This window comes from Pungitius pungitius, chromosome 21, assembly GCF_949316345.1.
Source record: "Pungitius pungitius chromosome 21, fPunPun2.1, whole genome shotgun sequence".
Taxonomy (NCBI): Eukaryota; Metazoa; Chordata; class Actinopteri; order Perciformes; family Gasterosteidae; genus Pungitius; species Pungitius pungitius.
The window spans coordinates 8,230,379-8,244,612 of record NC_084920.1 but is presented as its reverse complement, the minus strand read 5'-3'; the positions used below and the strand labels follow the sequence as shown (position 1 = coordinate 8,244,612).

Sequence of the window (14,234 nt, the reverse complement as noted above, 5' to 3'; positions counted from 1 at the left end):
TGAAAACATTACGGAGCGGCTTCACCAGTTACTTGAACGGTAATGTGTGACAGCCGATGTCCAGATGAAGTAGATCAGTGGCTTACAAACTGTAATTCAAACCATGGTTAAAATAACTTCCTTTCAAATGGTTCCATCACTCGCTCTGTCAGTGGCTATTCCTGACGCTGCGCACCCAGAAAACATGTCCCGTCACTATGGCAACAGGCCATAATCAATGTCAATCTTAGCTACGGCACAACTTAATATTTGACGGTTGCTTTAAAGAACGCCTCCAAAGCAACTGGAGAAAGTACACATTGCCCTGTGTGTTTGTTGTGAAAGATTATTTCAAGGGTATCATAAAAATATGGAAAAAACTAATCTTGTGGCCCCCTTGACCCATATTTAAGGTAATGCACTGGTGGTGCTACACCCATTTTAAGAACCTGTGATCTAGATACAGATGTGCTTTTTATGCGTGAATGAGACTTTTTGATTAATTTGCCATTGGGCTAAAAAAGATACTAATAACTCAAGCAAGAGCTGGGTATTTGAAAAAAGCATCATCTTGGATCAACATTGGAGCCATACAAGATGAAACCCCCGGGTAACAGAACTAAAGAAACACAATTCATCTTTACATTTTGTTAAACATTACATTTGCATTCCTGTAACGCCCAACATCGTAGCACTTTTATGCAATCAGAGCACCTGACATGGATTACAATCAATAACGTATCACGTACAGATGTTTTCTTCCACTCCTTTAAAGAAGAAGGAAGAAACCCCTTGCAGGAAGATCCCATTACCTTTTTACATAACTATAATGTGCAGAATATTCCATTCCAAATGGTCCACTTGCTTTATGTCCTCTCCCTCTGTGTGTCTCACAGGTCCTGTGGCATCTCGACATCTTTCGCAGAAGCTTTCGCCAGCTGACCACACACAAGTGCATGGAGGACTCGTGTATCTTCTGCGCTCTGAAGGTAAAACCTCTCTGCCGTTGTACTCTGATGGCCTGTGCAGGTCTGACCAGGGTGTGCAGCTCTCTGCCGTGGCAGTTTCCTTCCTGCTGCTCGATACACATTGTGGTTTGAGACTGACGTACCGAAGGGATGTTCATTCTTCTCTCTTTTTTCCGCTTTCCTTCCGTTGTTGTTTCCTTATTTTTTCCCTTCTTTCCGCTCACTGTATACTTTCTTTTCCTTTATTCAATTCAATTCAATTAATATTATTTTGTATAGCCCAGAATCGCAAATTACAAATTTGCCTCTGAGGGCTTTACAGTCATACTAGCCATTTCGGTGCCCTAAGCACAAATGCTTGGTGGTGCCCCCCCAACCATCGAACCAACCAACCACCACCACCAAAGGAATAACAACCATTCAGAATATCTTAGTTAGGTTCTCTTTATTTCCCAAATAACTTAAACATGAATAATTCACATAAACAAACATTAAAAAAAATAAATTATATAAAAGATAAAATTATAAATACCAAATACCACCACAATTACTAAAAACACAGATTTGGAACTGAACATTGTAAACGCAGAAAGTATTCAAGTATATAACCGTGTAAGTAATAATGTGCACATTTCTTCAGTAAATAATATACATAAGTACAAATAATAATAATAAAGTGCAAATTTTAAAGTGCAAATAACCATACATAAGTACAAACTGCACAGTAGAATTTACTTCACCATCTCTATAAAAGAGACCTGCTATCGGATAGAACTATATTACAAACATTTTCACTACCATCAATTGTCAAAGGCCCTACAGAGGCACACGCCTGCATTTCCTAGCTGCAAAATCAGCTATCAGGTCATATGACAGTTTCTGAGCCACGTCCCCATTGATGCTGATGACAGCCAGCCCACTTAAACGTTACCTAATCACATCACGTTCAGTCGAAGGGTTTTTCCAAAGTTAACCTTACCAAGAGCCGTTTCCCACTCATCATTTCATTACGTTGTGAAAGTGTCACTTGTAGCTAGGCTACTTTTTCACTACACAATAAGATTGTTTCAACATAATTGATAACAAACGCAAAAAAAGCGTCCTGAAGTGCAAAGCAAACTAGGCTAATAGGCTAACGTTACCTGACTATATCTCTGATGGCTAAAAGAAATAGCAGGCCCAATTTAAGCATAATCAGAATTACCATTGCTAGCTAGCTAGCAACCTAAGGAATGATTGCTAGTCTTATTGCTAACAGTAACAGAAACGATAACGGTAACATAAAAAACAAATGATAACAAAAACGGTACCGGTAAAAGAAACTTCGGGGGGCCTGCGGACGAGTACGGATTACGGCCCACCGGCGGTCCGTGCGGACATATTGAGCGCAAGTATATGTGGCCAGCCGGCCCGTTGACCGCTAGCAACGGTCCTCACATGACAAAGTTTGGGGACCACTGATTTAAAACATTGTCTTACCTGAGAGCGACGCGTGAGCATCATCCCGCTGTCTCTTCTTTTTTCTTTTTCACGCCCCCGACTCTTGATGCCTTTTCGAAGCCATTTCAAACCTGTCTGCCACATTTGAGATTTGAGGCATAATCGAACAAACCACTGGGAGGGGGGGCCGCACAGGAGGTTCCCCTTTTTCTCCACTAATTTTGCATATTAACATGCTTAAGACATATTTTATTTGTTATTTATACTAGTAGCCTACTGTGATGATTTTTCATGACCCAGATTTTTGATGCCCCCCCAGGCACTTGGTGCCCTACGCGCAGTGTGTGATGTGCGTGTGCGGAGCGCCGGCGCTGTTTACAGTCTGTACACATGCAACATCCTCAAAACCCTCACATCGGCACAGGAAAAACTCCCCAAAATATGAAAAAACCCTTCAATGGGGAAAAAAGGGAAGAAACCTTAGGGAGAACGTCAGAGGAGGGATCCCTCTCCCGGGATGGACAGAATGCAATGGATGTCATGTGTACAGAATCAAACTACTCTTCTCTTCTCCACAAGAAGAACTGTTTTCTCTAATTCCTCACAACAGAAGAATGCAGAACTTTTACTTGTAATGCCGTAGTGTTTCTCTGCAGTGTTGCTTCTCCGTCGTCTTCCTCCATTGTGTAAAACACATCATGTACTTTGCACTAGACGCTCTTGCCCAGTAAAAAGCTGTCTTACGATGTAGATATGGATTTTATAATGTGCTTTCAGGCTGAAACGCTGCTGATAGAAAGCAACTATACAGAAGATGAGCATTGTAAATCCCTCGTAATGAACCGGCCTTATGTGGCTCTGTTTCAGCCTTTTGTTGCATCAATGATGACAAATATGTGTCTGAGTGAAGGGAAGTGTTGTGTGTAATGTCCTGCGGTGTAGTAATAGTGTGTGTGTGTGTGTGTGTGCGTAGTAGCGGCGTTGTGTGTGTTCTACACGCTCTTCTGTCTCTAGCGCTTTTCTGTAATTAATTGGCTGACTGAAAGCGCTGAGCTAGCACAGCCCACGCTGCTATGCCACACAAACACAATCGTGCACTTAAATCTCACTTGAATGCTGCACATGTAGGCTGCTACACTGTGTGCCTTGAGGTGCACACAAATCTCTCACCAAGCTAGGATGCTCACCACACACACACACAAACGCCCACACGCAGAGGCTTGTGTGTGTTTTGTGTGTGCGTCAGCCGTGGGTGTGCAAATCCGTGGTATTGTCCTCGTGTTCACACTGTTCTGTCTCTGTCCATTAAGCGTCCTGCCACCGCCTCTCCTACAGGTTGTCCTCCCAGTCTGTTCCCAGCAGATTAAAGTCTCTGGAGAACTCGGCGGGAGACGCACCAAATTAACTTTACTAATTAACTTTAACGGCTGGTTACATTTTTTAAACATGCGTTTTAGATAAACGCCGATCAAGGGCCGTTTTATTTTGGAGGGAAAGTGTGTGAATTGGGGTTTATCTGCGGCAGATGAAGACGCCCGTCTTTGTGATTAACAGAAGTTCAGAGGCTGCCTGCTATCCCTCTCAAAATCCCTGCAACACTTTATCTCTCTCAACAGCAGAGCACGCACACACACACACACACACACGCACAAAAAAAATAGGAAGAGAGGAAGAGGTGGGAGTGAAGAAAAGAGAAAGTTGAATGAATGTTGGAGTTGGTGTAGATTGTTTTTGTCTTCACACTTGGACCAGTGCATGTGCACACACTCACACCTCCCTCCCTCCCTCACTCACCCTCCCTTCCTCCCTCTCTCTGTAGGGTATATTCCCCCTCCTTGGCGCATTGCTGCAGTCAGCACAGCCACCATAACTTACACACACACTCTCACACACACACACATGCGCACACTCAAGCACAGACACAGTAACCCGGGTTGCTTGTATGGTACTTTTTTGCTCTTTCCTTTTCTCCCTCCCTCTATCTCAGACACACACACAAACTAACATACACACACTAGCACACCTACACACACATATATACACTCTCCCTGGCAGTACGACTGCATTACCTCACCCATTGCCAAGTCTTGCACACACAGACAAATATTCTATTGTTTTATGACATCTCATTCCCATCTGATCACAGCTCTCTTGATTCCAAAATGTCAAATATGGGTTCTGAAATTTTTCAAATAATAACCAAAGACCTCAAGAGGGGAAAATACAAACAGCTTCATTTATTGAAGCTCAAACTGGGATGAATTCTGTGAGGTTTATATTCCTGGCTGGATGCTCTCATGTTATTCTGCACTGTAACAAACAAACTATTAACTAGCTTATTAACTGGCAGCTAGTGACAAGTAACTAACTGTAAAATAAATTACAATATACTACTGTGAAAGGAATCACAGTTATTAACTGGCAGCAAGTGACAAGTAACTTACTGTAGAATGAATCACAATATACTACTGTGAAAAGAATCACACGTATTAACTGGCAGCTAGTGACAAGTAACTTACTGTAAAATGAATCACAATATACTACTGTGAAAAAAATCACACTTATTAACTGGCAGCTAGTGACAAGTAACTTACTGTAAAATAAATCACAGTATAATATCGTAAATGTTTTGTATTGTATTTTTGAATAGTTTTTCGATTGTGAAATAAGAGTGAAACAAATAATTAAAAATGTAATAACATATTTCTTGTTATAGTAATTGTGTTATAACCGTAATATATACCCCATCTCCAAGTAGTGTAATTTTTTTCACAAGTTAGAGTTTGACCTGTAAAATAAGTGGTACGGTTTATTTTATGGTAACACTGTTTTAGCTGCAGCATAAAATTCAGTACTCAATATAATAACGGCTGGTTCTATATCGGACTAGACACCACCGGATCTAACTATCAGGAACTTAGTAACGAAGACCCACAGAATACCACAGAGATTGGAATTTCTTCACTCCATGCAGGTTTTATTTGCAAATGAAATTTTCCTTTCACATTTTGAAGGCAAATTTAACAAAAACACTTCTTTAGAAGCGAATATCACATTTAACATGAACATTAACATAAAAAACATACAATTAAAAGACAGATAAGAACCTCTTCATGTATAAATAACCAAACAGTTAACTCCTTAATTTAAAGGCCACATCATTATACAAGCCTTACCTCCATCTAATCATTTAGCAGGTTGAACATGGAGAAGTCCCTCATGAATGATATGACGCGTTGGTTGATGCCTGAGCTTTTGCGTTTAACCGGTCTTCCGGTTTCCTGGCCCTTTTTGAATTTGCCACCACATTTGCTGGATTCTGGGTTGATCCTGACAAAGAAACCTAATACAAATGAAAATGGATGTTATTATTTGGAATCAGGCAGTTTTGAGACCTGCATTTCATTTGAAAGTCTCTTATACAAAACAGACACAAAAGACATTTTTTACAGCCTTATATGTTCAAGGCTTAAGAACTGGCCAAATTACCTGGTGGCCCTCACAGAAATTACTGTCTAACTCATGCATACAGTATCTGATGGTCCCAGAAATACACGGTTGTGTCAACCAGAGTCTTGCCAATAGCCTTGATGTGCATGAATGTGTGAGTGTCCAATGTTACTAGTTTTCCCCCTTCATTTTTGTTTTCTAATACTTTGATATTATACATACTACTAACCTAGACATTTTAACCTTGGCTGGTCATCATCACTGGTCTGAGAGTAGCTGGGCTTCCTGAGACGGGAGAGGGTGTTGCCTCTGTTGACATACTCAACTCTGGTCTTGAGCTGATTCAGTAAACTGAAGTATCCGCATCCAATTATTTCTCCCTCATCAGTTTTTATCTAAAAAGCTCCCAGGATATTTCTGGGTTATAGCTTTTGCTACTGCTGTACAGTCTTTTCGTGTGGGGTTCAAGCAGTGTCCACACATGGAATCAACGATGTCCGTCACCATGTGTCTACGATCTTCTACCTCTGGTCTATTATCATTGTCAATGGCTCTTCTGAGAGACAAATGAACCAAATGCTGTTCTCCTGTGAACTGATTGAACTGGTAAAATACGATATGCTGGACGAACCACTGTTTATGTAAAGATGTGGCCACGGTTGATGTTGTTTGATCTGCATACAGAAAACAAAAGTGAGAAGAATATTTGCATCTATGCTGGAAGATTATTGGAATCATTTGAGCTACAAATAACTTAAACATGTACATTAATATCAGAGCAAAATAAGCCTCTACATCGAAATGCTTACCTCTTTTGCAGCCATTAATAATTTTTCTGCACTGAACGGGTGTTAGAAGATGTCCAATGTCTCCCTCCGTGATGAACTGTAGATCATCTGGTGTTTCCACTCCAAACTTGGACACCAACTCAGCAACAACCGTCTTCAGTCTCTCACCATCTAGTTATGGCAGCACTGCCTTTATCACACTCTCAATAGAATTCATTTATTCGTCTTTTACATGTAACACACAGAATGGTGAAGAGCAATCAGGTGAAGACCAAACTTATTGTTTTCATTCAATGGGTAGTAATCAGCAAGACTCTGAATGGTCAGACACTCATAATGAGCAGAATTAGTGATTTGTAGACACACCAAGATCCACGACAGGCACTGACCGATACAGCTCTACAACAAAATGCACACATGACTGATTGATCAGGATGAGCACAATTTTTCCAAAGGTGTAGCCAATATCATTTTGGGACACTACAACTGCCATGCCTCTTTTGTACAGTGTACCTGTGTTACAGAAGGTGTTTCAATAGTGTCTTCTGGACAAAGGCCTTTGAACCTGATAGCCCTCTGAATGCCAATCTGGTATAGTTGGTCATCAAACTTAGTTGCTTCCCCTATTTGAAGCATTCGAGGAAACAAGCTGCCGGAGTGTAAATATGTTTGTAGCAACTGGTGTCTTTCAGCTAAAGTACTGCAGAGGTTTTTAAAGTTATGCAGTTTCCTAGCACACTGCTTAAAATAGCTGTGCTTGCTTTCAAAGCGCAATGTCCACAATCTAATAGGTAATAGGTAGTGGTGTTTGGCTTTTAGCGACTTTCCTGGAAACAAAGTGCTTTTTGATGGAGGTATTCCTCAATAAGAATCTTGAGATATGCCACTTGGTTGGTATGGATCTTGGGTGCACATATCAGATCAACAACCTCCCTTAGCTTGAGCAATAACTGCCAAACATCACCTTCAGGTGCAGTTTTGATCCTGTCTCCAATCATTACAGGAAGGAGACACAAGAGACATTTAAAATGAATGCAGAAATTGACGCTGCACTGAATTTACAAACCTTACATTAGTAGGGCATTTGGATAAGTTAACGGAAGAAAGGTAAACACACTTTAGAAACGGTTGGAACTAAAAAACATTTTTGCTAACATAAAACACTACAAATCAATTACTGAACTGATAATTAACGCTAGATTTAGTCAGGACAGAGCATGTTCAGAAAAACCTTCAACTTACAGGCAATTATCTTGCCTTTTCAGATCCAGTCCTTCAATTGTGTCCCACTCGTTGTTCGTTAAAAAATGTGGCATGAAAAAAAAGTTAACCAGCACAAATCCTTTAACTCAATTTAGGATGCTAGTTGTGCAGGGTAACTTGTTATTTCTACTCCAGTACTGTTGTGCTGAGCTGTACGACCATCCTATCCATTGAAATCAGTCACAGAATGGTACAATCGTATTGATTCAATGTGGTTGCAAATACAGAGCTTTACCATCTAAACTAACCTATTTGCATAATGTGGTGTATATTGTGAAATTTGTAAAGAAAATACCATCATATGTTAAATAAATAAATACACAGTACACTACTTGCTCACTTTCTACAGTAATTATTTCTCACATTTTTAATGACTGTGACTATTTGGTTACTGTGTTTTTCTACAGTACACAAATTGTTAATTTGATATTACACAGTTAATTAAGGACTTGAATGAATACACAATAAATTACTGTGATATTGTTCTACAGTAGTTTACTGCTCACAAGCACGGTCAAAAACTATTTCACAGCAATTTTTGGTTAATGCGATTTTCTACAGTACCTGTAGTGGCAAAAACAGTTGAGTTTTCTCCTTTAACCCTTAGATCCTATTCCTATGTCTTTGTTGATTTTACCACCATGAGGAAAGCAGGAAAGCAATGTCAAGACTCGCAGTTCTGTTCAATAATTCAATGCTAAGGGAGTTTGACCATCCAATGTTGCCAGTTTATTGTACAAAAAAGATTGTCACAAAACAAAATTACTATGACAAGCTGAACAGGCCCAAAACGGCGACAGCCTGGTTCACAACCTCAGCCCTGAGGTCAATGACGGTATTTGCGCCTGCCTTCCTCCCGTCATGCGTGTCTTTCGGTCTGTCCTTTCACCTACAGAGGGCGCACACTTGCGATTCCACAAAAGTATGGAGGACTAAAAGTGCCACAATTAAGTAAATAAATACACAATTAAATAATTACTTAAATGTGTCATTAATTAATTAAAATTAGAATTAAATACATAAATGTGTAATTAAATGTGTCATTAATTAATTAAAATACAGATTCATGTTATGTAAAATACATATATACTTATTTCACTATTTACATTTACATTTCATGATCCTGCGTTGCAGTGCTTCATGAATTACTTAAAACTATCAAACTGACCCATCAAAGTCAGTGGGCGGGGCTAACGCGAATCCAGTCTGATCCATTGCTTTGGTAGAGTACCTGGCCACGGCAGTATTTTATTCCTGGCCCAAACTCTTTGTGGCATATAGATGGCCACCATAAGGTCATCAGGTCAGTGATATTAGCAGATAAACAATGCATCTTTCTAGATGTTTCATTACAATTCATGTGTTTGCAACAGGTGGAGATTTGTTGTCCACGGTGGGGTGGATGGATTCAGTCGTTTAGTAGCTCTGCATCAATCCAGTATCCGGAATTGATTTGTCTTGACTTGATACACAGGGTAACCAATCAGGCGTTAGGTTCCGCCTACCAACTTTTGATGGGTCAGTTTGACAGTTTTAAGTAATTCATGAAGCACTGCAACGCAGGATCATGAAATGTAAATGTAAATAGTGAAATAAGTATATATGTATTTTACATAACATGAATCTGTATTTGAAATAATTAATGACACATTTAATAACACATTTATGTATTTAATTCTCTTTTTAATTAATTAATGACACATTTAAGTAATTATTTAATGATGTGTTTATTTATTTAATTGTGGCACTTTTAGTCCTCCATACAAAAGAGGAAAGAAATATATATAAATCATTCAAGATACAAAAAAAACTTAAATGCGGCTCCTACACACCGGCCCCTAATTGTTCTCTGTAGAACCAATTACTTAAGTTAACGTGAAAGGAGCCAAAAGAGGGGCAATTTATCAATAAATTAAATAAGCACTTAATGCTTTCAGAAGTGTGCAATGCATAATGATTTAGAGAAGGTACTGTGATGCCCCACACACATAATGAGTGTGTGTGGATGGTGCCTACCTAACTGTCTCCCTACAGGTGAGCCTGGGTGGGGCATTGTCCTGATGGCTAATGGAGAGCACCTGGGCCCGGTGTCTCTCCTGAGGTCTATATATGCCAGGCTCCTGCCAGTTGGAGGGGGGTGACTCGAGAGGAGGCAGCCCCGGCCTTCGCTCCGGCAGTAGTCTCCATGCGTTTTCAGTTGTGTTGAATTATTCTCTTCATGCACACCACACCATTTTGTCACACATCCACACTTACAACGCTGACTTACTGACTACCCACCTCATAGGATCCTTATGGCTTTTGGATATGTGATTTCAGTTTATTATTGAAGTTCTTTCTGTTAGGGTTATAATTTAATAAACATGTATTCCTTTCATCTTATAAACTGTCTCCTGCTCCTGTTGTTTTGGCATAGCTTGAGCCAGCTATGACAAATGAGGGCTCGTCCAGAATCAGTGAGTATCACATTTTCAAGTTTTGAATTTCGGTTAAGCAATGTGATGCTGTTCAAAAGATTCAAATTGTTTGGCGTTGCGTGCGGGTTTCCGTTGCCGTTATTATAACTTAGACTTTTCATTGGTTGAGTTAATTGGATGGATCAATTAAGGTTGATGACACATCGATGTTAAGTTATTGAGTATTTAAATAAGTACGGGAGCTACTCTTTGTCCCAGGTCAGGCAGAGCCACGTTAGTTTTTTAAACTTTCGTGGATAATTTTTTTTTTTTGATAGTGTTGGGGGAACGCAGTAGTAGCAGTTGTCTCGGGAGCACAGTACGTGGCTGACAGCGTGATGTTTAAAAGTTGCGTTGTCCCCAGCGTATAGTCAGTGCATAATTACCCCTGCCGAACCCCATGAAGAGCTAGGGTTGAGTTAGTGAAGATTTGGTTAGGCAGATAGGGGACACTCCTTTGTTTAAAGTTGCATCGGTGTGTCAAAGCGGTGTCCAATTATCCAACCAATTAATGATGGCTCATATTGATGAGTTTGTGGCATCACCATCAGTTGATCTTTTAAATAACAGTACAAAGGATCAGTTGCTGGAAATCGCGGACCATTACCACATTGACATTGGGGACAGGAGACGTAAATTACCAACACTAAAGATGATTTTAGTTGCTAATTTGGAAGAATTAAATGTTTTGCCGTCCCTGGAGGAAACGCCGGGAGGTGGGGTGGCTGCTGCGGAGCCATTAAGCCTACCTATTAAAGGTGTAAAAACAAATCCAGGGTTAACATTTGACCAACAGAAAGAGCTTATGCTTATTACATTGGAGATGGATAGGGTAAGGTATCAAACTGAAATGGAGCGAGAGAAAGTTGTGCTAGAAAAAGAGAGACTTGAAAATGAAAAACTGAATATTAAGTTGCAGAGAGAGAAATTAGAACTCGTGAAAGTGGGAAAAATGGATCAGAGGTTCTTGGGTGGTGAAGGTGGAGCTTCAAATTCAGAGAACAAGCATTTTGATTTGGTGGGAAATTTGCGCTTGATACCAAAGTTCAATGAGAGAGAGCCGGAAATGTTTTTTTCATTGTTCGAACGATTGGCGGATGCAAGAGGTTGGCCTGATGCTGATCGGACTGTCATGCTGCAATGCGTCCTTACTGGGAAGGCGCAAGAGGCTTATTCAGCGTTATCGGTAACTGATAGTTTAAGTTATACCACCGTTAAGGCTGCTGTTCTTAAAATGTATGAAATGGTGCCCGAGAGCTACCGTCAGCGTTCTAGAGATAGCAGAAAAGACCTAAAACAAACGTACTTGGAGTTTTCACGGGACTTGGTGCTCAACTTTAACCGTTGGCGAGGCGCTGCAGGTGGAACGACATATGAGACGTTATGTGACTTGGTGCTGTTAGAACAGTTTAAAAACGCTATTCCACATCGCATAGCAACGTTTCTCACTGAACAGCAGGTTAAAACTGTGGGGGAGGCGGCCGCCTTGGCTGATCAATATGCTTTGACTCACCGAGATTGGGTACCGCGAGGTGCGCAAAATACGCACCGGGGGACACTGCACCCAGCCAATATAGTGCACCCAGCTATAATAATAACGCACCGTTCACCAGTAGGGTTAAAACGGAGGATGAGAAAGGTTGGGCTGCTCGTGACAGGGGAAAAACGTGTCATTTCTGTGGGAAGAAAGGTCATATCAAAACTGATTGTTATGCACTCCAACAGAGAAATAAAACAAACGTGAAATCGGCAACATTTGTGGCACCTGCTGTGGCTGATGTCGGTTCTGGGGGTCCGTTACAGGTGAGCGATAGTAGTCTTGGTGGGGTAGATGTGGCTTACCGACCATTTGTGGAGAGGGGCTTTGTCTCTCTTGTCGGGTCCGGAGAAAAGGTGCCTGTGAACATCCTGCGAGACGCGGCGGCGTTGGGCACATATGTTCTGCAGTCTATTCTGCCGTTTTCATCTAAATCAGCGACGGGGGATGCTATGTTGAGCCGTGGGATGGGCATGTCCATAATCTCTTCTCCTACACACAAAATTGAGCTAAACTGTGGCTTGGTCCATGGTGAGGTGGAGGTGGCATTGCGCAAGGAGTTTCCGATGGCGGGCATTGATGTACTCCTGGGAAATATGCATGCTGGTGGCCTTGTGTGGGCTAATGTGCCCCCAGCACCACTGGTGAGTCCTTGTCCAGTTGTCGGCAATGGTCCAGATGAGAGCGAGCGGGATTTTCCGCAGGTTTTTGCGGCAGCGGCTGTGACGCGCGCCAGGGCTCGTGAAATTGAGCGTAATGAAGTTGATACAGGTTCAAAATTTTCTTGGTCTGATGTGTCTATTTCTGTGTCGCGGGAAGAGCTGGTTGCAGAGCAGCTCTCCGATCCATCCATCAACAGCCTGTTTGAAGGAATTCTGACAGGTAGTGAGGTGCAGGATAGTGCTAATGGGTACTTTCTTGATAATGGGTTGCTGGTGAGGAAGTGGGTGCCTTGCGGAGATTATGGGGTGGGGGAACCGGTGTTTCAGGTGGTGGTGCCAGCTAAATACAGGGATTTGGTTTTGAAACTTTCACATGACCAGTCAGGGCATTTAGGCGTAAGGAAAACATACTACTGCATTTTGCAATATTTTTTTTGGCCTAGGCTAAGACGGGATGTTGCAGCATATATTAAAACGTGTCACATCTGTCAAATGACGGGTAAACCAAATCAAGCGATTAAGCCTGCCCCATTACACCCCATACCTGCTATCGGACAGCCATTTGAACATATCATAATTGATTGTGTTGGTCCTCTTCCTCCATCGGCGTCTGGTGCTAAGTATCTGCTAACTGTGATGTGCCAGGCGACTAGGTATCCTTCTGCCTATCCGTTGCGTTCCATTACAACTAGAGCTGTGGTTAAAGCTCTGTCACAGTTCATCTCCATATTTGGCATTCCGCGGGTTCTCCAGAGCGACAGGGGTTCAAATTTCACTTCTCACATGTTTGCCCAGATTTTGAAACAACTCCGGGTAAGACATGCTAAGTCCTCGGCGTATCATGCTCAAAGTCAGGGGGCGCTAGAGAGGTTTCACCAGACCTTGAAATCGTTGCTGCTGGCATATTGTACAGAGTTGGGAAAAGATTGGGGGGATGGCTTGCCATGGTTAATGCTGGCTGCTCGTGAAGTAGTGCAGGAGAGTACCGGGTTTAGTCCAAATCAGTTGGTCTTTGGTCATTTAGTTCGTGGGCCGCTTGCACTGCTTCATGACAATTTTAAGGCGCCCGACCCTCCCAAAAATCTGATTGACTTTGTTAATGGGTTCAGGCAGAAGTTGTATGTGGCGGGTTCAATGGCTAAAGAGAACCTGGAAAGGGCTCAAGTGAAAATGAAGCGCTGTTATGATCAGCGGGCTGAACGAAGGGACTTCAGTCCGGGTGATCAGGTTCTGGCTCTTTTGCCAATTATCAACTCACCATTTCAAGCAAAGTTTACAGGTCCACATACTGTGGTTGAGAAACTTTCAGATGAAAATTATCTCATTGCAACTCCTAACCGTCGTAAACCTTCTCAGTTATTTCATGTGAACCTGTTAAAGCCATACTATGGTCGTGAGTCTGAGGAAATTCTGCCTGTGTGTTTGGCAGCCAGCATGGGTCCTGTCTCTAAAGTGGTTGGTGAGGGCAAGGACACCACCACATTTGATGACACATTGGTGTATGGGCGGTTGAAAAACACTGAGACCCTGGGCAGGTTAGATAACCTGTTGTGTCATCTCTCCATGTCGCAACGCATAGAGTTGGTTGATTTGATTGCGGAATTCCCAACCTTATTTAGTGATGCACCTTCGCAAACTCATCTCATAGAGCATGATATTGCATTGACTGATTCAAAACCCATTCGACAGCG

General features: G+C 41.7%; 2 protein-coding genes across 6 annotated transcripts in view; one reads left to right on the top strand and one right to left on the bottom strand.

Moving 5' to 3' along the window:
- Positions 1–14,234, top strand: part of usp54b (ubiquitin specific peptidase 54b) — a 69,978-nt gene that overhangs the window by 11,163 nt on the left and 44,581 nt on the right. For all 5 annotated transcript variants that reach the window (XR_005119799.2, XM_037462781.2, XM_037462782.2 and 2 more), the window contains one exon: positions 876–968. Coding sequence is in view for 4 of the 5 variants with exons in the window: in XM_037462781.2 (XP_037318678.2) it covers positions 876–968 (93 nt within the window). In the remaining variant the exon portion in view is untranslated. The remainder of the gene's footprint in view (positions 1–875; positions 969–14,234) is intronic.
- LOC134107900 (uncharacterized) lies at positions 6,024–12,356 on the bottom strand. The gene is made up of 4 exons (XM_062560215.1): positions 12,191–12,356; positions 6,556–6,796; positions 6,342–6,393; positions 6,024–6,232 (listed from the first exon to the last, which is right to left on the bottom strand). The coding sequence occupies exons 1-4, from the start codon at positions 12,354–12,356 to the stop codon at positions 6,062–6,064; spliced, it is 630 nt and encodes a 209-aa protein (XP_062416199.1). The 3' UTR covers positions 6,024–6,061.